A 26280-nucleotide genomic window follows, 5' to 3' on the forward strand; every position below is an offset into this window, starting at 1 on the left:
ACTAACAATATTATCGGGTGACCACTATGTGTTAGGCACTATGCCCAATCCGTTTTATAATTTGTCTTTCACCCCAAGAGGAGAGTGCTTATACTGGTTCACCACTTGTTTCCCCAGCACAAGTATCTGGCACGTTGAATGAATGAATGAACAATCAGACGAAAGGGCAACTTCCCCAGGTAGGCATTCTTACCCTATTTTACCAGTGAGGAAGGTAACTGACTTCTCCAAAGCTACTTGGCTACAAGCCCATGGAACTGGGATTCAAAAATCAGATCTGTCGGGCTCCACCGCCTGGTTCCTTCTGACGACACAAAGCCACCCCCTGAGCTAAACCCTTTACGTACCTTTTCTGGGCTTCCTGTTTGCTACAACACGTTTCACAATAATACTTCTGTTCACTACACAGTGTTTCTGTGTTGCTGAAGTCTCTGCAGAGAAAAATATTTTCAACTTAAAAGAAGTCCAAAATGCACTCAGTTTACCATGTTTTAAACCCCCTATTACCTGTAGGGTAATTTTTAAGTGAATGTGGGGAAAGAAGTAATGAGAAAAGATCCTTCTTAGAAGCAGGTGCTATGATGTATGTCCACTGGGCTGGATTATGATTTCACCACGAGAGATTTTCAAGTATAGCTTTATTTAATGGGACATAGATAGATCTAAATCAGGATTTCCAACTGATTCAGAAAAAAAACTCAGGGTTTAACAGAGAGTACCTGTAAATTGGAAATAAAATTACAATGGAGGGCTTCCCTGGTGGCACAGTGGTTGGGAGTCTGCCTGCTGATGCAGGGGACACGGGTTTGGGCCCCGGTCCGGGAGGATCCCACATGCCGTGGAGCGGCTGGGCCCGTGAGCCATGGCCGCTGGGCCTGTGCGTCCGGAGCCTGTGCTCCGCAACGGGAGAGGCCACAACAGAGGCCTGCGTACCGCAAAAAAAAAATAATAAATACAAAATAAAATTTAAAAAATTACAATGGAAAAATACTAACTCTAGTAAAAGCCAACCATTTCACTGAAAGTCGAGTCCAAAAATGTCAGTCATACAAAATGCAAGGTGTCCTTATTATGTGGTTAATGAAAAATGGTCTGTCTCAGGTGGTCTGTATTTTCAAAGAGCACAAAAGTAAAGATAATAAAATTTAAAGCATGTTCAGTGGCTCTTATATTGAACTAAGAAAGTCCCAGATGATCAGGAGATGTCTACCAAGCCCTTACTCCCCACCTCCCCACACACCGGAAGATAACGTCAGCCTGCCTCCTGAGAACAAATGCCACTGGGATGTTCTATCTGTATTCACCTTATCATGAGGTTTTACTGTACTACCTATGGTTTTCATTTTTTAAATGTCATGGCTTTTCATTCTTCTCTGGTCACTGAGATCCTACTTAACATTCCTGTGGTACTGCTTCAAAGGCTGAGTAACATTCAGAACATCATAATACCCCAGAGTCTTGAAAAAGTCTATGACATTTCCTTATTCATAGGGAGTGTCCTAGCGCCAGAATGATCAGATTTATGAAACAGAAAATGGTATTTACATGGTGTCAATGACTCAACCGCTTAAACAGAGCTTATCAAGAGAACACATAGGTTGTTCATTCATTAAATTCCCCAGTGGCTACTGACAGTACCCTGGGCTAGGGGCTGGGGATCCGCAGAGAATGCCTGCCCTCACATAGCTCACAGTCTACCAGAGACACGTGCAAGAAGCCGCTGGCAACACTTAGTGTTCACTGCAGGCTAAACATAAATCATTTCACACGATTGACTCCCCTGCCTAAAATCCTCCAATAGTTTCTCGGTGCAATCAGGAATAAAATCCAAATTTCTTACCATGGCCAACAGACCGCCTATCCTCAGAGTCCTGACTGCTCTTCTGACCCACCTCCCGCCCCACCCCATCTCCTTCACTCTGCTCCAGCCCCGCCGGCTGGCCTTCTGTGTAGCTCCAGAGTGCCACGCTCTCCCTGCCTCGGGGCATTTGCTGCTGCAATTTCCCCTGCACTGACAGCTTCTTTCCAGATGCTTCCATGGCTGGCCCTGCTCACTGCTCAGAGCTCAGCTTAAAAGTCACCTCTGGGGCTTCCCTGGTGGCGCAGTGGTTGAGAGTCCGCCTGCCGATGCAGGGGACACGGGTTCGTGCCCCGGTCCCGGAAGATCCCACATGCCGCGGAGCGGCTGGGCCCGTGAGCCATGGCCGCTGAGCCTGCGCGTCCGGAGCCTGTGCTCCGCAACGGGAGAGGCCACAACAGTGAGAGGCCCGCATACCGCAAAAAAATAAATAAATAAATAAATAAATAAATAAATAAATAAATAAATAAATAAAAGTCACCTCTGGAGCGGACTTCCCCAGCCACTCTCTCCAAACCCATCCAGCCCCTACTCTACTGCTGTCTTGTTTTCTTCTGAGCACTTATCACTATCTGAAGCATCCTCCTGTTTGTTGGATCAGCCGCCTCCCCTCTGTGTGAGCAGTGACCCTGTCTGTCTCACTCACTGCTAGAACCCCAGCACTGAGAACAGGCCCAACCCATAACGGCCCTCAATAATGTGTGTTGGCTGAACAAAGGAACAAAGAGAGAACCGTGTGTATAAAGTCCAGGGGAAAGCACAGAGGACAGAGAAATGAACTGGGATTATTCAGGACGTTTCCCCGAGGGGTGATATCTGAGTCAGGTTCGCAAAAAAGGAAAGTGAGCCAGGGGAATAAGAGTCCAGGGTCCCAGACAGAGTGAAGGCTGAGGCCCAAAGGCATGAATGCAAGGTACAGAGCACGCTTCTTAGAAGCTGTGTGGACCCTGTGGCTCTCTAACTGGTCTCTGCAGGGGCGACAGCATCAGACAGTGCTTTTCGGATCACTTCTGGCAGCGCTCTGGGGGAAGGACTGGAGGGGGTCGAAAAGCAAGGAAACAATTCAGAAGGCAATTACACTCAACCCCCAGATTTCAAGCGCTTGGTGCCTAATACAGACTCAAACTTAGCTGAATGCATACTAGCCAGCTCTTCACGGAGTAACTGATGTGAAATCTCTTCTTGGCCCACACACGGTTTATTGGGGCGGAACGGAACAACCAAGGAGAAGGGGGGGATGAGCCCGGGTGACGGTGGAGATTCACATTTTTGGAAAGTCTACCACAGACAAATCTCTTTATCCAACTAAAGAATCAGAATAACTAAGGCAAGCACAACAACAAATAAGGAATTAAACACTTTCGACTCTCTCTTATTACCCGCCCCCTGCCAAAAAAACCAGCAGTTTTTGTAGACCCACTACGTAGAAATATAGCAGAAGTTGGTACCTAATGTGCAGACCTGATTCACAAATAACCACCATCCTGCCCAGCCCTAGCTGGCTGGAAGCTCAATGACACAGGAGAGACAGGGTGATGCTTTTGGAGCATCTGTGAGTTGAGAATTGGAAAATGCGGCTAAGTTAGGAAAACAGAGTGGCCCTGGCAAGAAACTGAGGCAGAGCAGATCTGTCAGGTGATGCTATACAGTTGTGGGAACAAAAGCAGGCAACAAAGGTTGAGGAAACTTTTCAATGAGAAAATCAAAGAGAAGAGGAGAGAGTAGAGAGGTCTTTTTGACACGGGATAAATTACAACAAAGCACAGAGGAGAGGTTACTGGGAAAGCACAAAACCCTTTGTAGTTCTTTAGAAAGAATCAAAGTGGAAATGAAACACTTTTTAAAAATACACTTTGGGAACAAATCTAATATGAAACACATACCTTTAAATGGAAACTATGAAACCTAATGGAAATGTATACAAGAAAACTTGAAAAAAATGGAGAAAAACTATGTTCCTGGGTAAGATGGCTCTAGGTTGTAAAGATAGCTACCATGTCCATGTTTAATGTCTATGTTTGATACATTTTTAATTAAAATCTTAACTTTTCACTCCACACAATAGCTAAAAAATTGAATTTAAAAGAATTCTCAAGCTAGGCTTCCCAATAATCTTCATGTCATGACCCACATAAAATAATGGTGCTACGTAGAAATGAGCTGGGGTACCCGATGCGGCTGCTCCTCTGGCAGCTCCAGGCTCTGCCCAGCCTCCCAGAAGCTGAGGGGATCTACACGCACCTGTAACCCATCTTCTGGGGTGCACCAGCTGGGAAGCTTTGTTCTAGAATCTGCAGCAGTGGTTCACCCAGCTGCTCATCAGAATCACCTGGGGAGCTTTAAAAACAATCTCAATCGCCCCTCACCCTCCCCCAAGCCTAATTACAACAGAATCTCTACAGGTAGAACCAGGCACTATTGTTCTTAAAGCTCCCTAGGTGGTTCCAGTATGCTGCGTGGGCTGAGAGCCACCGTCCCCAGTGCTTTGCAAATACTAACATGCACTCATGCACCGGGAAATCTTGTCAAGACGCAGGCTCTGAGTCACGCACTCATTCTTGGAGGAGACCTGAGATGCTGCCGTACTAATGAGATCCCAGGTGATGTCAACGGCACTAGTCCACAGACCCCTGTTTGAGTAGCACAGATCTAGAGCGGGGGTTCTCAAACTCTGGTGGTATCAAAACCACCCACAAAAATTAATTAAAAATAGATGCCCAGGCTCACAAAAGTCGAATATGGCCTGGGCCTCAATTTTTACCAACTTCCCCAGGTGATTCTGATATGCACCAAAGTTTGAGAACTACTGACTAGAGTATTAAAGAAGGTCAAAAAAAGAAATCCAAAAGAAAGACATGTCAGATATTAGCAAGCACCATATATAAATAACAACCAAAACCAAGACATAAGTGAGGGAAACAGAGAAACTAATAGATGAGCATATGGCAATGGATGTGTGATGGGGATGCGTGTAAACTTAGCACACAGAGGAAGTTTCCAAAATGAACAGAAAAGACATTTCTTTAAAAATAGAGTAATTTAAAAAATAGAGCTTTGGGAGAACTAAAAGGCTGACCTCCCTGGCCCTGGGGGAATGGGAATTTTTCATGACAGGAAGAGCAGAGTGGTTTCAGAACATGGAGCCCTTTGAGGAGAACGGTACGTTTCTGTGCAGGAACCACAGGGAGGGACTAAGTCCCTGAAGCAAAAGACAAAAAATACCAAAAAGGACATGGGGGGGATAATTAAGATAAAATTCACGTATTTTAAGTTTTTGCCTGAGGCCATCCCTGAACTTTTTAAAAGGAAAAAAAAAACTTTCTCAGTATCCTCCTATGATACAGATGGCTCGCTCTGCCTAAGACACGGTGCTGAGATGTGAAATATTAGAATCATAGCTCAGCTACAATATGGCTTTAGTGCTTCCTCTAGACCTGTATCCTGAATTAACCACCATTTATATCATCATTTCTCTGGGACAAAAGTTCACTGAAAACACACTGTAATTGATCATCTAAAGCCCTTCAGGAAGGAGGTGGCAGAGATCTTACATTTAAATCCTACAGTGTTAGCTTGATTTTTAACTTTTCTCAAAATCAAAACAAATGATAAAGTATCACATCAGAAGAGATAGGCAGGCATGATGTTAAAGAAGAAAACTCCTAATTCTAGTTTGAGAAAGAAACCCTAAAGAATGCAAAGCAAATTAAACCATGAGAGGGGCCAAAAAAGATCACGATCATTCCTCCTCTGTTGTCTCAAACAGAAAAGGCTAATGCATCAGCTGGCATCATTTATTCCCTGGAACTTTCTCCTGCACTTGGTTCTTTTGGGAAAGGCTGGAAAGCTGCCACCCCCATCACAGAACTCTCAGCGGTGAATGGCGACACCTGGCAGGGCCTCTCTTTATGTTGGGGAGGTGAGACCTTAGGCATATATGAGGGCAGGTCTAGGTAAGTCAGTCAAGGTCTATTTTAAGGATGAGGTAAGATGGGGTGGGGCAGGCCCTTCAGGAATATCAGCCTGGACAGTCTGATGAGAATCTGATGTTGTTTAGAAGGTACTCTGAGGCTATTCCGTACCCACCCATCCTGCTTTAACGCCTCCACGTGCCTCTAGCCTGCCTTCATCAGGTATGCATCGCCAATATATACACTTCTCCAAGGAAAAGAAAAGGGCGGGGGGAAACATAATTCTGGGTTACGTTTGTTTATAACAAGGTTCCCCAAAGTTTGGAATTATAACTAACTAGAGTTAGCCCTTTACCTGGTTGGTCTCAAAGCTATAGTCACTGCCATCTGCCCTTCTGAACAGCCCAGAATTTCTTAGAGGGGAGGGGAACAGTCAGCCTCCCAAACTAACTCCCCTTCTCAAAGAAGCACAAATGGGCAAGTAATACCTTTTCTCCCTCCCCCTCACCTACGACCGGCGCTGGCACAATCTTACCTTTTTCGACTCCCTGTGAACACAAAACCCGGAGGAAATCAAAACCGGCTGCTTTTCACAGGAATATTAGGAGCCCGTGCCATAACCTTAACCATTCAGAAGAAAGAAAGGCCATCCAGGCCCACAAAACGCTTTGCAAACAAAGAGGTAACAAATATACCCTAGACACCTGGACCCAAGGCATCTGGAGACAAGGGATGAAACGTCAGACCAACAGGAGGTGCTGCAGTAACTCTAAGGGGTGAGGGTAGGCTCAGAATCCTGGGAACTGGAGAGTAATCAGCCCCCAGCTCACACGATACATGACCCTCAGATGGACCAGGACGCTCTTCCAGGTTGGAGTTGGTGCCTTTGCCCTGAAAAATGACTTTCTAACAGCCAAATGGCCACAGCAAGTCTCTTTAATCTAGTCTAAAGAGTTCTAAGTAACCTGAACTCCTGATAGAACAATTCTGTTACACAATTCCCACTGATAAAGATCAACAGTGGCTTGAAAGAGAAAGACAAATACCATGTGGTATCACTTATATGTGGAATCTAAAATGTGACACAAATGAACTGATCTAGGAAACAGACTCACAGACATAGAGAACAGACTTGTGGTTGCCAAGAGGGAGGGGAGGGGGGGGAGGGATGGACTGGGGGTTTGGGATTCGCAGATGCAAACTATTATAGAGAGACTGGATAAACAACGAGGTCTTACTGTATAGCACAGGGAACTATATTCAATATCCTGTGATAAACCATAATGGAAAAGAATGTATATATATATATATATATATGTATAACTGAATCACCTTGCTGTACAGCGGAAATTAACACAACATTGTAAAGCAACTATACTTGAATAAATTTTAAAAAATAAACAAAAAAATAAAAATCAATAGTGCCTTGTAGTGACACAATAAAACATCTCTGAGCTGAGGTATCATAAGCAATGGGAAGGCCCACCCGACCACCTGGTCTACACTGGCACCCCCAATACCAGGCACTCTCTAGACGTGTTTAATGTCCTTCAAAGCACTGATCCCTGTCCATGGATTCCCACTAGACTGTAAGCGCCATGAGATGCATACCTGCTGCTCACCCTTGACCTCCAGTGTCCAGAACAGAGCTGGGCTAATTATAAGCACTCATGACCACTTGTCGAAAGGAGGAGAAGACAGTGAGGACAGGAGAAGGGAATTGTGCCCCTACATCAACTTTGAGCACATTTTCAACACATGAGTCAATGCACAATAGCTACACTAATGTGTTGCTCTTATACTCTGGGCTCCTTGCCTTTCCTCAACCCTAATTAAGAGGAAGTTTTTTTCCATAAGTGAGCTCCATACAATGCTGAAAGATGGAGGAAAAGGTAATGCCCTCATTGGTTCTCAGCTCAAAAGTGCATAATTTTTTTTTTGGCCGCGCTGCACAGCTTGCGGGATTCTTAGTTCCCCGACGAGGCATTGAACCCCGGCCGCAGCAGTGAAAGCTCCAAATCCTAACCACCGGACCGCCAGGGAATTCCCACAATGTTTTAAATAACAGAATAGATGAGCTTAGAAAAAGAAAGTAATGGTAGGCATCTGTAGCACTTTTTAACTTAATTGTGTGACTCTGTGATTGTGTGCGTCTCTGTGTGTGAGAGGGAGAGAGGCCGATGAGAGCCCAAAGCACACATCTGTATTAAAGATCAAAACCTTATTTTTAAACGTAATGACTAATGACTTCCACTTGATCCTCTCACTCCTCAGCAGGACTCTTCTCCAGACCACATACACTTATTTTTAAATCTCTCTTAGGAAAGAAGAAATAGAAAATAATAGGATTATATTCGTTTAACAGAAAGGAAGATTATGTCCTGAAGAAACACAAGAGTTTTCCCCCCATGTACTTACTAGCCTGATCAAAAGCTCAGACCACTGTCAGAATTCATGAGGTTACCTTAGACAGTGGGTAATAGATGTATTCTGCTCCACATCAACAGAAAGGTCAAGAAAATCTTCATCTTTGCTACTAACCTGGAGCAAAAAAAAGAAAAAAAGCATTAGGCACAAAATACATAATAGACAAGTAGATAAAACTTTGAACACCTACAGGTAACCAAAAACGGTAACTGCAGTCAGTCAGGTATGGCTTTGTATACTCTCTAGCTACCAGTTACCTTGAAAACAATCCAGAACAAGAGAAAATCCTAAATTCTCCATTTAACCTCATCTGTGTCCAGCTTTGATTCAGGCTTTTCATAATTAAAACTCAACCAGATTTCTCCTCCTGTCCATTCATTGCCCCCACTGTTTCAAAGCAGGAAATATCACACAGGTATCCATATAGCTCAGCCTGGCAGAATGATAACAATGGAAATGGAAAAAGGACAAGAGCCTTAAAAAGCCTACTGCTCAGGGCTTCCCTGGTGGCACAGTGGTTGAGAGTCCGCCTGCCGATGCAGGGGACACGGGTTCATGCCCTGGTCCGGGAAGATCCCACGTGCCGCGGAGCGGCTGGGCCCGTGAGCCATGGCTGCTGAGCCTGCGCGTCCGGAGCCTGTGCTCCGCAACGGGAGAGGCCGCAACAGTGAGAGGCCCGCGTACCGCAAAAAAAACAAAACCAAAACCTAATGCTCAGATGATCACCCTCCATTCAGCTGTCTGCACTTCTTGCCAGTCCCCAGAAATCACTCCCTTCCTCCTGTGCCTAGTCATTCAAACTGTGTGGGGGGGCCCGGGCGCTGAATGTGCTATGGGCTGGAGGGTCTCTCTCTCCCTCTCTCTCTCTCTCTCTCTCTCTCTCTCTCTCTCTCTCTCTCTCTCTCTCTCTCACACACACACACACACACACACACACACACACACACACACACACACACACACACACACACACACACACAGAGCTGTCCTCTGGCCCAGGAAGTGTTGTCCTTTGTAGAACACGCCCATGCTGTCTGTGGTACCAGCCAGACCTGGAGCTGGCCGGGAGCCTGGGCTCACACGGGCCCGGCAGACTGGACTGCTCTCAGCCACACCCATCCCCAGCCCTGGCTGTTTCTTGGCCTGCACAGCTGGCACCACACCGATTCTGGGTCTGTACTTATCAAAGCTCACCGAGTGGTGCCTGCCTCCCAGCAGCTCACCAGCTTGCCTGGCATTTCACTGTCTTGGAGTGGGAGGGACAAACTAGCCCAGCAGGAACTTTGAGATGCCCAGTCAATTGGCAGCAAAACAAAAATCATACTCCTGTAAGTGAGACAACTATCCTATGACCCAACACTCCAATAGTCAGAGATGTGGACACAATCCTTTATACTTTCATTTGTGTACCCAAGAATGGGTATTGGCAGACTGCCCAACTCCATATCCTGTCTCTGCCACTTATAAAGCGGATGACACTAGGCAAGGTACTTAGCCTCTCTGTACCTCAGCTTCCTCATCTGTAAAGTGGGAGCAGTAAGAGTATCTATTTCATAAGGTTGTTGTAAGGATGAAATAAGATAATACATGTAAAGTGCTTTAAGAAGTAAGTAAGCATTCAACAAATCAAGGATGGAAAAAACATTTAAAATGGCCTAAAATGGTCAAAACGTTGGGAACGGGTTACTACACTGTGAGTATCATATTAAATGAAACATTAAATGAAACATGAGACTGCTCTCCTGCACTTCCACCGTCACCATGAGAAGGGTAACCCAGGCTAGCCCACTGCTTCCCAGAAAAAGACGAGAGACCCACAGAGCAGAGCTGTTCTCACTATAAGGTGCCCCAGCCAGGTCCAGACAGGAGCACCATTGCCACCGGCCGCAGACACATCGTGAGACAGCTGAAATGCAGACGTACGGGCTCAGCCCAGGCCGGCTGGATCAGGCGACCCCCCGCCAACCCGTGGTTGCATGAACTACAGTAAAAGAATCAGAGTGGATCTAAGTCTCAGAGTTTTAGGGAAGTTTGTAACAAAGCAACAAATATAACCAACACAACTACAACTAGCATGACAGGCATTCCTCCTTGTACTGAACTTGGCACATAGTGTGTTTCTTTCAATTTGGAGTTTTGTGGCAACCCTGTGTCGAGCAAGTCTACTGGCAGCAACATTTGCTCACTTCGTGTTTCTGTGTCACATTTTGGTAATTTTCACAATATTTAAAACCTTCTTCATTATTATTATGCTTTACGGTGCTCTGTAATCAGTGATCTTTGGTGTTACTACTATGACTCACTGAAGGTTTCAATGATGGTTATCATTTTTTAGCATTAAGTATTTTTCAATTAACGTATGTACATTTTTTAGACATAATACTATTGCACACTTAATAGACTACAATATAGTGTAAAAATAACTTTTATATGTATTGGGAAACCAAAACATGTGTGTGACTCACTTCACTGTGATATTCACTTTATTGCAGTGATCTGGAACCAAACCCACAATATCTCCAAGGTATGTCTGTAGGTATATTTTATTTTTATTCATTTATTGTCTATTTCTCCCTTACTAAAGTGAAAGTTCAAAAGTTCTGTAATGACTAAGATCCTGCCCTTCCAACACTCCTCCAGAAAAGTATAAACTCAAATAACTATAAACTAACAGCAACTACCTGAAGGCAATGGAGGCAGATGGGGAGTCCACACGTGGAGGAAAAGAGCTACAAAAATGAGTTCATGGTTTCACAGCCTTTAGTGGGATCCAGGGGGGAAAATGCAGTCTTTCTGGTCTAGGAGCCAGAAAATCCAACCTGGGAAACCATGTCCACTGAGAAGAAGGGAAGGAATCTGAGAAAGTATCCCCAACTCTGTCTACCCACATCTCTGGCTGACCCCTGAGCCACACACATGCACAGAGTACACTCACAGCAACCTGGCTGGTTACAAAAGGGATGACCCAAGAGTCAAACGGCTGCCTAGGAAACAGTTTGTAGTGAGTCCAACCAAGATAACTACCTGCTAAAACTAACTGAAGAAAAACAGCAGAACCCAGAGTCTCTCAAACTGAACATTCTCAATGTCCCAGATATGACCCAAACTTACAATATGTGAAGAACCAGGAAAATGGAAGATATTCTTAAAATAAAAGGAGGCAACTGAGACCAATCCTGGGATGACCCAGATGTTGGAAGTAACAAACAATGATTTTAAATAAGCTTTTATAAATATCTTCAATAAAGTGAAATATATTCACAGTGAACCAAAAAATAAGACATCTCGGCAGAGAAATAGAAACAAACAAAAAAAGACTCAAATGGAAATTCCAGAACTAAAAAATTAATACACTGGATGGACTTAACAGAGAACTGGAGATGACAGAGGAGACACCAGGGGACTTGAAGACAGAACAATGGAAATTATCCAAGGAGAAGAATAAAGGAAAAAAAAGAAAGATTGAAATAAAAATTAACAGATACTCAATAAACCTGTTAGATATCATACACATAATTGGAGTCCCAGGCGGGGAGGAGAGAGAATAGGGCAGAAAAACGATTTGAAAAATAATGGCTGAATATTCCCTAAATTTGGTGAAAGACATACATTTATAAATTGAAGATACTCAACAAACACCAAGCAGGATAAATACAAAGAAGGCCAGCCAAGGTCAAACTGTTGAAAGCCAAAGGTAAAAAAGCAAATCTTAAAAACATCTAGAGAAAAATGACACATTACAGCTAGCTCCCTGGTGCCCTAGTGTTTGGAATTCCAGGCTTTCACTGCCGTGGCCTGGGTTCAATCCCTGGGCGGGGAACTGAGATCCCACAAGCTGCGTGGCATGGCTAATAAATAAATAAATAAACTTTTTTTTTTTTAAATGACACATTACAAGAGAATGATTCTGTTGGAAGCTGGCCTCTCATCAAAAATTACAGAGGCCAGAAGACACTGAACATCTTTAGTATGCTAAAAGAAAAAGCTATCAAAACAGAATTCCTGCATCCCATAAATATATCCTTCAAGAATGAAGATAAAAGTGAACAGAATTCATTATTAACAGACTTGCACTACAAGAAAGGTTACAGGAAATTCTTTAAACCAAAGGGAAAAGCTAGCAGATGGAAATCCAGATCCTCAAGAAAAAGTGAAGAGCATCAAAACTGGGAATTATGACACTGTCCTGTGGGGGTTATAACATACGTAAATGTAATACATGTAGCAACTATAGCGTAAAGGACAAGGTAGGTCGGGGTGGAAGGAATATGCACCTACACAGTTATAAGTTAACTATGTCTTATGCGAAATGGAACATTATTAATTGGATGGGGACCGTGAAGAGTGAAGAATATACTGTACTCTCCAGAGCAACCACTAAAAAACAACGTACGAAGATATACTAGGAGGAAAATTAAAATGGAATTGTTCAATGTAATACACACACACACACAAATAATCCGAAAAGGGAAAAACGTTTAAAAAGCAGAGAAGGAGGAAGAGAGAAACAAAAAGCTCCGGGGGAATAAACAGAAAACAAATAATAAAATGGGAGCCTCAACCCAACCATATCAATGATTATAATAAACACTAATGTAATAAACTTTTCAAGTAAAAGTCAGAAATTGAGTTGAATTTTTTTAAAAAGCAAGGCCAGCTACACACTGCCCACAAGAGCTATACTGTAAATATAAAGAAACAGATAAGCTGAAAAAAAATGGATGGAAAAAAATATACTATGTAAAGAGTTAATATACATATATAGTGGGCTATTTAATATAAGAAAATAGATTTTAGACAAAATTATGAGAAATAAAAATGGTATTTCCTAATACTTGGGTCAATTTACTAGAAAAACAATCAAAAATATGGAAGTCCCTCATAACAGAGCCTCAAAAATATATGAAGCTGGAGCAGTATTCACCAACAAAATGGAATGAACCACATGCTACAACACACATGAATCTCAAAAATGTTATGTAAGTGAAAGATATCAGACACAAAAGACCAGATCTTGTGTGATTCCATATATATGAAATGTCCAAAAAAGGCAAATATCTAAAGACAGAAAGTAGCTTAGCGGCGGCCTAAGGCTTGCAACAGAGATTAACTGCCCAATACAAAGGATCTTATTGGTGTGATGGAAATGTTTTAAAACTGGATTATGGGCACAAAAGCAGAAATACAAATCAATGGAACAGGCTAGAAAGGCCAGAGATAAACCCACGCATATATGGTCACCTTATCTTTGATAAAGGAGGCAAGAATATACAATGGAGAAAAGACAGGCTCTTCAATAAGTGGTGCTGGGAAAACTGGACAGCTACATGTAAAAGAATGAAATTAGAACACTTCCTAACACCATATACAAAAATAAACTCAAAATCGATTAAAGACCTAAATGTAAGGCCAGACACTATAAAACTCTTAGAGGAAAAGATAGGAAGAACACTCTTTGACATAAATCACAGCAAGATCCTTTCTGACCCACCTCCTAGAGAAATGGAAATAAAAACAAAAATAAACAAATGGGACCTAATGAAACTTAAAAGCTTTTGCACAGCAAAGGAAACCATAAACAAGACGAAAAGACAACCCTCAGAATGGGAGAAAATATTTGCAAACAAAGAAACTGACAAAGGATTAATCTCCAAGATATACAAGCAGCTCATGCAGCTCAATATCAAAAAAACCCAAACAACTCAATTGAAAAATGGGCAGAAGACCTAAACAGACATTTCTCCAGTGAAGATATACAGATTGCCAACAAACACAGGAAAGGATGCTCAACATCACTAATCATTAGAGAAATGCAAATCAGAGCTACAATGAGGTATCACCTCACACCAGTCAGAATGGCCATCATCAAAAAATCTACAAATAATAAATGCTGGAGAGTGTGTGAAGGAAAGGGTACCCCCTTGCACTGTTAGTGGGAATGTAAATTGATACAACCACTATGGAGAACAGTATGGAGGTTCCTTAAAAAACTAAAAATAGAACTACCATATGACCCAGCAATCCCACTACTGGGCATATACCCTGAGAAAACCATAATTCAAAAGGAGTCATGTACCAAAAGGTTCATTGCAGCTCTATTTACAATAGCCAGGACATGGAAGCAACCTAAGTGTCCATCGACAGATGAATGGATAAAGAAGATGTGGCACATTTATACAATGGAATATTACTCAGCCATAAAATGAAACGAAATTGAGTTATTTATAGTGAGGTGGATGGACCTAGAGTCTGTCATACAGACTGAAGGAAGAGTGAAGGAAGTCAGAAAGAGAAAAACAAATACCGTATGCTAACACATATATATGGAATCTAAAAATAAAAAGTGGTTCTGATGAACCTAGGGGAGGACAGGAATAAAGACACAGACATAGAGAATGTACTTGAGGACACAGGGAGGGGGAAGGGTAAGCTGGGATGAAGTGAGAGAGTAGCATTAACGTATATACACTACCAAATGTAAAATAGAAAGCTAGTGGGAAGCAGCCACATAGCACAGGGAGATCAGCTTGGTTCTTTGTTACCATCTAGAAGGGTGGGGCAGGGAGGGTGGGAGGGAGGTGCAAGAGGGAGGGGATATGGGGATATATGTACACATATAGCCGATTCACTTTGTTATACAGCAGAAACTAACACAACATTGTAAAGCAATTATACTCCAATAAAGATGGTAAAAAAAAAAAAAGCAGTAAATGGCTGTAAGAATCCCACCCCCCAAAAAACCTGGATTTTGGTCATAGTTACACAACTTAGCAAATCACCCCCCCCAAAAAAATCACTGAATGGATGAATTTCATGGTAATTAAATTGCACCTCAACAAAGTTGTTTTTAAAAAGTAAAAAAAAAATCATGAAGCAAAAACTGACAGAATTAGAGGGAGAAATAAGACAAATCCCACAATTATAGTTAGAAATTTTAACACTACTTTCTCAGCAAATAATATAAAACTATGGGGGAAAAATCAAGAAAAACACAGACAATCTGAATAACTCTACCAACCATCATGACCTACTGATAACTATAGAGTACTATACCCAACAACTACAAAATATAAATTATTTTCAACTCGGTGGTTCTTAACAAGGGAAACTGCCTTTCAGGGGATATTTGGCAATGTCTAGAGACATTTTTGTTGTCACATTTTGGGGGATGTTACTGGAATCTAGTAGGTAGAAGCCAGAGATGTTGCTAAACATGCACAGGGCAGCACCCCACAAAAAAGAATGATCTGATCCGAAAGGTTAATAGTTCTAAGGTTGAGAGACCCTGTTTTCAAGTGCATTTACCAAAACAGAACGTGTGTTAGGATACAGAACATGTCATGATAAATTGTAAAAGACTGAAATCATACAGAATATATTCCCTAACCAAAACAGAATGAAATTGGAAAATATTAAGATACCTAGGAAAACACTAAATATTTGAAAATTAAACAACACACTTCTAAGTAATACATGGGTCAAAGAAAAAAAGTCACAAGAGAAATTAGAAAATAATTTGAACTAATGACAAAGAAAATATCAAAATTTGAGAGATGCAGCTAAAACAGTGCTAAAAGGAAAATGTATAGCTTTAAATGTGTATATTAGTAAATAAAAGAGCAGGGACTATCTTTTCTGTTTGTTTTAACTGCTATATCTCTAGTACATAAAACAATTTCCAGTATTTAATAGGTACACAATAAATATTTACTAAATAAATGAATATATAACTGAACAAAAGACTAAACAAATGAAAAGATATCTAAACGCCAATAATGGCATCTGGGTGGAAGAATTATGAATGATTTTCTTTTTATACATTCCTGTGCCTGTTTTTAAAAAAATAATTCACAGGTATTATATTTTTTAATTAGTAAACCTTTTTTTAAACCTAAATGGCCTTTCTCTGAGAGATAATAAAACGATTATAGCCAACTGAAGTCATACATAATTTAGATAGTTCTACTAAAGGTCCTGTACTTGAAGGGGGATGAAAACAAAGAAACACTGTCTCCCTTTAGATGCAAATCTTTCCCTGTACTTGTTTCAGGGAGAGGGAAGAAAGGTACAGATCTAATTAAAGAACTGGAGAAAGTTACTGTAACTTTCTCAATTCCCAGTGCAAACTGCTTCCAGAATTAAGAGAAAGCACTCACTGCTCAGGTGGATGGCCCTACCGGTGACATCAAAACATGGCACTAAACCCTTCCATTTGGACTTTTCTCTCTCCCCCTGTCTCAGACTGACATAGTCAAAAGCAATGAGTGATCAAGCAATTTTTTTTTTTTCCTTTTATCTCTTCCCAGAAAGCTGCCAGAAAATAAAACCATTTTCTTCCCACACACAAGGATCTCATTCTGGTCTAAGTGAAAACACAGCTTGTCTCCAAGGAAACATATGTATCACTAAGACTGATACTCTCGGCAGGTACAGGCTACATCTTATTCTTTCTTCTCCCCCGATTTTGGGCATGGAGTTCCCCCAAAACTAGTTTTAAAAGGATGGAAGAGACCCTACTTGCTCTTGGTTTTAATTCATTACAAACCAATTAATAGAACAAATTAATATACAGGGCTTTGCTAAGTTCCTGAGTAATTAAAAAAAAAAAATCATGAGCTTTGCTAAGTTCCTGAGTAATTAAAATCCTATTCAAATGTGCTTCTAAATCCCCAGCCGCCTTTGCCGGGCTTAGCAGAAAAGGTGACCAGGTGGCAGCTCCACGCTGCTCAGCCAGGGACTGAAAACGTGCTGGCTCAGAGTCGGTGCCAAGTTGTTGGGCTCAGGAAGAGTGGCAACCACAGCCCACCTGAGTCCTGGGGACTCAGAACCACCTGACCACAGCGCCCATCCCCACTCCTCTTCTGTGAAGGGCTCAGAAGCTCTACTGAGTCAATTTTAACCTCTGCAAACAAAACAAGAAGGGGCATACAATTGGTACTTCATAAAGCAGCTCTTTAGACAACCTTTTGGCTTCTCAGTCTTAAAGCCACTGAGAAGCACTGAGAACCACAGATCTGCAAAGCAAAAACTCAGTTGAAAGAGAAAGTGGGGGCGGGGGGGCGGGAATTAACAACAACAACAAAATTAAGCTCCAACCAAGGGAACACTGAGGCTAGACTGGAAAATCCCCAGGCCTCCGTTCTGGAATGCCTTGGTTACGGTTATCTGGGACAGTCAGCACTGAATGACCCCCTTAAAACTGTCTCTCCAAGTCTACTGCAGAATGAAACCGTTTGTCTCCATAAACCCCTCAGTTGACATCTGCACTGCAATCACAGGCAACGTTTACAAAGGGTGAGACCCAGAAAAAGAAAAAAATTATCGTCTGAAAGCATGAAGACTGGCACAAAGGGTTTTGCACAATTGGAGGAACTACCAGCTGAGGCCGCCCCTACAGCGAGGCTCCCCCAGGGGCTAATTTGCTGCTCCAGATCTAGTGCAGTTCAATCCCACTGTGAGTGTTCACTAATGGTCTTGGCAATTCTGCCGGAAGCGCTCTGTAAAGGCTGCTTGCTCTGGGCAGAGGACGTTACTTAAACGGGGCCCTATATTTCTCATCCTGTGAAGGAAAACTTTTAACTTAGGTCTTCTTTTACACTAAGTTCTCAACATTCTACAGTAACAACTAAAAAGCCCGCACACTATGCATTTTCTTAGAAAGTAGAGGGCTTTCTAACAATTAGAGCTTTCTAAAAATGGAAGGCATCGCCTGGGAAGATTGAGTTCCCTATCTCTGGACAGGATCCAGCAGATGCTGGTGACCAACTGGCTAGGACGTCACAGAAGGGACTTGGGCACTGGGAGAGGAAGGATTAGGTGACTCGTAGGATCCCGTCCAGTTAAAGGATCTAAGAAAATGGAGGTGATTATCCAAGTAACTCCAGAGCGGGGAAGGTGGAAAGCACTCCTGCCTCAAATGTAATCATTTCAGGGGATAATAAATGTACGTTTTTCAGAGTGCACCATCCTCCACAAAGACACACACACACACTCTCATTCTCTTCCACAAACGAAGTATAAATGGTTGGAATCCCGCTAAAACAAACTCTATGGTGTGATCCAAACGTTTTGGAGGAAATCTTTGGGCACAGGCTTGCGATCCGTGGTAACCCTCCACGAGAAAACAGGCTCTGTAACAGCTTCTGCAATACAATTATCTGCGGGTGCAATTTTGCATTTGTTGGGATCAACTGACCTGTTCTCAGACAAAAAAAGAAACTACAAATGTGACTGAGCCTTTCTGAAAATCTACACAGAGAATCACAGGACGGATGTAGTAACTGTTAATTTCAAAGATAACCAAAAGAATTAGACCAGCTGTACAGTCTGGGGCAGGTTTCCCGGCTAAATGTAGAGATGTGATGCCCCATTGTTCTTGTTCCTGTATCTAAGCTCACAGAATACTCTGTACTCCTTCACGGAACTTTGCAATTGTAACCACAAAATGAATTAGCCACTTTGTTATTAACGTCTGCCTTCCATGCTCAAAGTTTCAGAAAGGCCAGGCTCTCACTGCATCCTCAGTGTCTATACCTTTACTTAGCAGATGTGGGAAGAAAAAAAAAGTATTTATTGAATAAAAGAATACTTGTCTATACAACAGCCACTATACTACCAAAGTGAAGAGACATCTGAGAATAGTGGGTATAGACAAGAATGTGGAGAATAAGAATGCTCATGCACTGGGTGTATAAAATGGTACAACCACTTGGGGGAATTTGGTATTTTCTAATGAGTTTAATGGTAAGCCCATCTTATGACCTAACAAATCTACTTCTGTGTATATATCCTAGAGGAACTAGATTTATGTACACTAGATTGTATATGTATTACAATGTTCACAGCAGCATTGTTCATAGTTGCCCCAAGTTGGATACAACCAAATACCCACCAACAGTAAAATGGATTCATGAATTGTGGTATATTCAGGCAATGGAATACTATATGACAACGAAAATGAATGAACTTAAGCCTCATGCAACAGCACAAATAAATCTCACATGGGATAGTGAGAAAAAAAACGAAAAAAAAAAACCAGGACACTAAAGAATACACACTGCATGATTCCATTCATCTAAAGAGCAAAAAAAATCCAAACGGCTATTTATTTTAGGGATGCACAGGTAAGTTTCGAGTTCTAGCAAACATTCAAAGAACAGATAAATCAAAACGTACACATACTCTCTCAAAGAAGATAAAGAAACTGGAGGCCACTACTCTACTTTGGGCAGGAGAGTGACATGGAAAAGGGCAAGAGAAAAGCAAGAAAACCCAGTAGGAAGTTACTGCTGTAGCTTAGTTGAGACGGCCAGTCACGAGCTGATGGGTTCCTCTACCCTTCTAGGTTCTTCTGGCTGCTCTAAAAAAGTAAACGGGCATGAGGCATTAACAGGAGAAAGTGGTGATGGGTGGCCTGAGCCAGGGTGGGAGCAGGAGGGATGAAGAGGATTAAAGAAACACAACAAGACAGGACCTGGTGACAGAACGGATACAAGAGGTAAGGTGAGCATGGTACCAAGGGATACTCCCTTATTAAAAGAAGGGAAGAAAGCAAAAAGACTGCAAGTCTGCAGATTATACTATGTACAATATAGCCCTAATTTTGATGTTTAAAAAGAACATGAATTTACTCTAAAAATAAATTTAGTATCAAAAAGAATAAAAAAACTGCAATGGATTAAAACACATAAAATGTTAAAACTCAGGAGTTCATCACAAAACTATAATGCAAAAGAAGGAAAAGAAGATGAAGGGTTCCAAAGGTTCTAGCATTGCTGGGAAAGTGGAAAAAAAACAAACCAAGTTAAGGATGTGTATTGTAGTCTCTAGAGTAACCTCTAAAAGAATTTAAAACTAACAACAACAACAAAAAAAAAAAATAGGAAGGAAGACAGACGTTTCATTGATACAAAGGCAAGAGAAAAAAAAAAAAAGAATATAAAACAGGTGGGTTGAATAGAAACAAAGAATAGGATGGTAGAAACGTACTGCCATTTCACAATACAAGTTAAACACCACAGGATGTTTCCAGAATGTGGGAAATTCTTTCAAACAACCTGATTTCTTCAACAACTAAACTACGAGGGAAAAAAAGGAGGGGTGGTAACTCATAGATTAAGACACATACTGACCAAATGCAATGTGTGGACCACGTTTGGATACTGATTTGAATTAACCAGCTGCTTTAAAGAAAAAGTGACATAATCAGAGAAACGAACACTGAGTGAACAATGATTTAAAGGAATTCTTTTTAGGTGTGATAATGGCATTGTACCAATGTTTTTTTAAAAAAGATTTCTTACCTTTTGGAGATATATAACAAAGTAATGAAGAAATTACAAATGGAATGATGTTACCTGGGACTTGCTTAAAAATAGACCAGTTCTGTGAAGTGGGAGGGGGCGTGAAAGGAAAGATGACTGAGATGGGCCAGCGTGTTAACAATCATTGATCCTCAGTCATACACATATGGGATGTATTATACTATTCTATTTCTGTATGCATTTGAATTTTACTGGAACAGAAGGAGAAAGGGAAGGAGGAGAGATCTCTAGATAGATAAGTATGTGTAGAAAATGTTTTGGCAGGATATATTTCAAAATGGTTATCTCCGGGCTAACGTGATCACAATTTTTAGAAAGTGTTACAAATTTATCATCTCTGGGTGGGGAGATTACTGGTAACTTTTAGTCTCTTTTTGCTTAGCTATGTTTTCTAATTGTTTCTACAAGGAACAAACCAGAATGCTTCAAATGCTCCAAATGCTTCAAAAATTGTTTAGAAGGATAGAAGACTGCCAAAAAACAAAGAGCCTCCCACTTAAATCCACATTTCTTAACCATTTCTGGGTGCCAGTCCCTTGGCAGAATCTGATGCAACTACTGTCTCTCTCCCCAGAAAGATGCACAATCCTACAGAATTTTTCATATGACGTTATTAAGAAACTCTGAGACCTCAGATGAACCCATACTTCCTATGTTATTAGTAGTCATCATAAATAGTAATGGTTGGCTTTTACTGCACAGTTGGTATGTGCCAAGCATGGTTCTAAGTGCTTTCCAAAAGCTAACTCATTTAATCCTCCTAGCAACCCTACGAGACAGGCACTCTCATCATCCCCAATTTACAGATGAGGTGAGGTCAGAGAGGGTGAATAATTTGCACAAGGTCCCACAGCTGCTGACTGGCAGAGCCAGCATACAAACTGAGCAGCCTGGCCCTAAAGCCTTTAAAAAGCTTTTTTTTTTTTTTTTAGTTAAAGCTGGGCTTTTAACTACCACATTAAGAGGCCACTCAGAGAGTTAGATCAAATACAGAAAGCCAAGGCAACATCCTGAATCACGCCCTGGAAAATGTCTTCAAATTCAACTAACACTAAGTGCCTACCTACCATGTGCCAGACTCACCCAGACACATAAGCTAACCCAGCCCTGGCAACAGTGCTGTCAGGGACTTGTCCCATACACCCAGCTAACTGCTAGAAAATCAGAAGCCAAGCCTGGGGGCTTCCCTGGTGGCGCAGTGGTTAAGGATCCGCCTGCCGATGCAGGGGACACGGGTTCGAGCCCTGGTCCAGGAAGATGCCACATGCCGTGGAGCAACTAAGCCCGTGCGCCACAACTACTGGGCCTGTGCACTGCAACTACTGAGCCCACATGCCACAACTACTGAAGCCCGTGCACTCTAGGGCCTGTGTGTTGCAACTACTGAGCCCACGCCTAGTGCTGCTCCGCAACAGAGAAGCCACCACAATGAGAAGCCCACGCAACACAAGGAAGGGTAGTCCCCGCTCGCCGCAACTAGAGAAAGCCCGCGCACAGCAACGAAGACCCAAAGCAGCCAAAAAAAAAAAAAAAAGTCAAGCCTGTCTTCTGATTTCAAGTTCACCATACACAGCTGATTCCCTTTATGTTGGGGAGGTGGTCTGTTCTAAGTCACACATGACCTCCCCGTGGCCAAACTCATTTCAAGATAACCGGTGGAGGTCCAGTTCAATACTTCCAATTGGTAGACCCTAAAATTAGTCCATGAGGCACAGCAATCTAGTTCTTGAGATTTTCCCTCATCACTCTACTTCAGCCAGCTGAGACGTCTTAGATGGAGACATGCTTCCAAAAGTTGGCATCTGAGGCTCATACACATAAACAGAACGGTATGCACATACTGAAGACAACTGCTAGGTGCTACGATACCACACTACACTCACGCACAACACAGTTAGTACAACTATACACAAGCAAATTACATGAAAGCCCTCCTGATGCTTACAGTTTCACAGTTCAAGCATCGAGTTTCATTGGTGAGCGTTCCCTGAAAAATCTCATGGACCCAGGTGAGTTCTGGTTTATTATTCTCCGCAGGTTCGTTCATGTTGCCATTTTTTAATTTTCCATTTTGTTTCTCCTGTTTCTTCTCTTCCTGCAGGATGTCCGCAATAGTGTTTAGCAAATAATTTAAAAATTCGTGAGCATCCTGCTGCATGTAGTTATCAAAGAGATCTGGAAAGGAGAGGGTCGGTATTTCAATCTCTGGCTATTGAAAAGCAAAGAAAATGCTCATTTTACAAACCACACTTCCATTTTTATATTGAAAGAGTGGACACGTATGGAATACGTTCACCTCTATTTTGCAACTTCAATGGATAAGTTTTTAAAAAATTTTTGTTCACTTCCACTTTTTACCACCCACCAAGAACTAAATTTCCCATATCTTCCTGAAGTCATCATATATATAAAAAGCTACCAACATTTTTATTTGTTCTACAAAAAAAAAAAAGAAAAAGAAAAAGAACAGGAATTACTTGATAAACTCCCTGATAAAGTATCAGTATTTAATATGATGTGACCACCAATGATCAATTATTCACTTCGTAATTTATGCAGAGCAACAGGGTCTCTTCCCAAAGATCATATTAAACCCTGGACCAACCTGGAAGCAGCTTAAATGAAACACATAAGGGAGATGAGGGATATATATGAGAATGTATCTATCTGATAGTGTTCTGAAACCAAATACAAATGATTCCAGCAGCCTGTTCCCTGCCATAAGGACAAACAATCAAGAGATGAATGCAGCTGTGAAACTTCATTATTAATCATGTGCACAAGGAGACTTGGGAGGGCTCTGCTTCCTTCTCAGATTATTTCTATTCTGGTGTGTATAAACTACAACAACTTCAAAAGACGGCAATCAAATTAAATGAGACTTTATAAAACAAACATCTGATTAACTGTGCAAGTCTGTTGCAGTAAGGCTGAAATCTAGGCTAAACACAAGTTGTCATATCAAATATTTCTATAGTCATAAAAATTACCCATGCAGAACTTCTGGAATAACCTCATCTCTACCACCGCTTCTCACACACACACAAAAAAGAATATAGAAAAAAAAGAAGAAAATCAGGTGACAGCAGGACATTTTTTATCACAGAAAAATATCAGCTTGATATCCTTCAACTTAGGCAAACAAGAATCAAAGGTATTATTTTTAAAACAGCAGAGCCTCTGATTAGACAATCTGCATTTAGTTTAATCACTTATGACAAGTTTATAAGATAGTACTATTTTATTCAATTATTGCATCAACCTATGTATTCCAATCAGTGTCCTGCCTTGGGCAATTTCTCCTCTTACAGTGATCCTACCCAGAAAAAACTCCTTCCAATGTGGAGCGAAAAGAAAAGGTCATTCCAAAATGGAATGATAAATTTGAATTTTTAAGTATATCTTTAATTCAGTTTTGTTTTATATACTGGGTGGAAAAGGAGAACTATCTTTTCAAATGATAGTTGAGTAGTTGGCCATACTATTTTCCCATTTAAAAAAAAAAAAAGGTTTCGTTTTGAGGATATACAGAACTGTCAATTCTCCTTATTTCAGAGCCTGAAACCCATTCGTCTCCACGCTACTCACCATTTTCTTTTCTCAGCCTCGAAATGAACTTCTTTGGTGGGATCACGCCAACCTTCTTCTTCTGCGTGGCGATGCTGTGGAAAAGGTCTGCCAGGCATGTCAACAAGTTTTCCTTCTTTTTTTGCTGGGCCTTGTATGCCAGCACATTCTCCCGGAAGGGCCGGCAGAAGTACAAGGCCTGAAGCACGGAGTTACAGTAGCATGTGTTTCCGAACTGCCAAAGGACAACAGGGATGGTTCAAATCAGGGTCCGGGGCTGCACCACCTCCGAACCAGGTGGAGAGAGGGAGAGGGCCACCCTCCATGTGAACCAGCCCAGATTCCACGTATCACAGCCCTGCTCACGGTGGCAGAAGCCCAGTATGGCACTCTGAACATCACCAGGGAAATGAATGCTAGTATATGCAAGCCTGGTAGCTCTCTAGCCCATTAAAAGTCTCTAAGATGATAAGAAGCACTCGGCCTTGATTTTAAAAAATCTAGTGAAACTTTCTGGTGCTTAAAAAAGAGAGAGACACTGAAGAAGAAAAAAATCGACATGATGTGGAGACGCAGAAAAGCAGCTGGCTACACAAAAGATGTCACAAGGCAACACATCAAAACTCCTATGACAGGGAAAATAAAAATCTCAATCAGAAAGAAATCCAGGAACTAGGAACCACTTGCTCAGCTAAAACAGTCTTCACCGAATGGGGACTTGTTTTAGTTTCTCTCTTTCAAGATTCCAGCACGCCTGCCATTGGCTTCAGACCACATTTCCTCACTTTCTCCAAAGCAATCTTATTTCCGCCAAAGTAGCAATTGTCTCAATACAACAGTACCACCCAGTTCCTGGTCTCCTGCAATCTGATTAGGGCCCACAGAGTAATACTATGACCTCTCAAAAGCCACGGATACTCAAGATTATGATTAACGAGGGAAAAAGTAAGTCATCATCTCCCTGGTTTTCAACTGACCATATAATAACCAACTCTGCGGGTGAACACATAGCTGAGACATTCACTTTAGAATTTTTCATGCACGTTAAAATGAAAAGGAAAACAAACTAAGGAAATCAGAAGATTAATAACAGATTACGAACTGCTGTGTAAGATTAAAATAGAACATGAGCATTTCAAGATTGGTTGTTGGCTTGTGTGTTGTCTGCCCAAGAGCAAGGCAGATGCACCACCATCCTTAACGTGACATTTCTACGTATGTTAAGATAGAACACTTCCTATTTTTATATATTTTAATCTACTTTGACACAATTATGCAGTGAGACAAACCTCTTTTTAAAGAGAAGCTGTAACTTTCATGAATTACCATTCGAAACAAACATAAATGAAACTATTAATAAGTTTAGGTCTCACAATGCTTCCACAGACTAGGAGATGGCCTTAGTTCTTTTTTCCTCCATAGTCTGCACTTGTCTTTTCCCTGCACAAGGTAGAATTCCAGCAACTTGAATAACTATCCTCACAGAGCTTAAGCAAGAGGCCTTTGCACTATGCCTAAAAAAACTGCATTAAAATTAGGAGTCAGTATTTCATCAACACAATGTCCTATATTCCAGTACTGGAGCCTCCTCCTACCATTCTTTTCTCTGTTACTCAGTACCTCACCTTCAGCCAGACACCCTTTAGTAACACTTGGCCCTGGGCCAGTGGACAACGTCTGGGAAAGAAAAGGAACTAACATTGACCGAGTGTCCACAAATGTGCCTCAGTCTCATGTCAGTACCTTCAATAGGAGCTCTCATGGATCCTTCATTATAGGCCAAGAGGTAGAAACCATTATGGTCTCCATTTTACAGAGGGGGAAAGGAGACACAGAGAGGCCAAGTGACTTGCCCAAGATCGCACAGCTAGTGAACGGCATAGGCAGAATTCAGACTTAGGTCTGTACTACCGCAAAGCCAATGTCCACTCCATTATCCCACAGGCGGCATTCACTCAGAGAATGGTCCCAGCGGAAATTACCACCTATCACACCTGAACTGACAGACCACACTCAGAGCAGTTGTTCCAGAAAACCAGGTGCTTATGAGTTAACACCGGATGTCACTTAAATCCTCCACCCCAGAGAGAAAGGATCAGGGGGGGAAGAAAGCTCACGGGGGTGGTGGGCAATACGGCCTCACTACTTGGTCATAATCAACTTGTCTAGGACACAGGCCCTGGCAAGTATGGCC

The 26280-nt window shown here is 41.8% G+C and overlaps 1 protein-coding gene across 2 annotated transcripts in view; it reads right to left on the minus strand.

Annotated features, from left to right (window-relative positions):
- USP46 (ubiquitin specific peptidase 46) overlaps positions 1-26280 on the minus strand; it is a 62702-nt gene that overhangs the window by 9387 nt on the left and 27035 nt on the right. For both annotated transcript variants that reach the window (XM_019928182.3, XM_019928183.3), the window contains exons 3-6: positions 24108-24321; positions 22465-22694; positions 8234-8310; positions 348-431 (exon numbers count right to left, since the gene is read on the minus strand). In XM_019928182.3, coding sequence (XP_019783741.1) covers positions 348-431; positions 8234-8310; positions 22465-22694; positions 24108-24321 — 605 coding nt within the window. The remainder of the gene's footprint in view (positions 1-347; positions 432-8233; positions 8311-22464; positions 22695-24107; positions 24322-26280) is intronic.

Source organism: Tursiops truncatus, chromosome 5, assembly GCF_011762595.2.
Source record: "Tursiops truncatus isolate mTurTru1 chromosome 5, mTurTru1.mat.Y, whole genome shotgun sequence".
In the NCBI taxonomy this organism is placed as follows: domain Eukaryota; kingdom Metazoa; phylum Chordata; class Mammalia; order Artiodactyla; family Delphinidae; genus Tursiops; species Tursiops truncatus.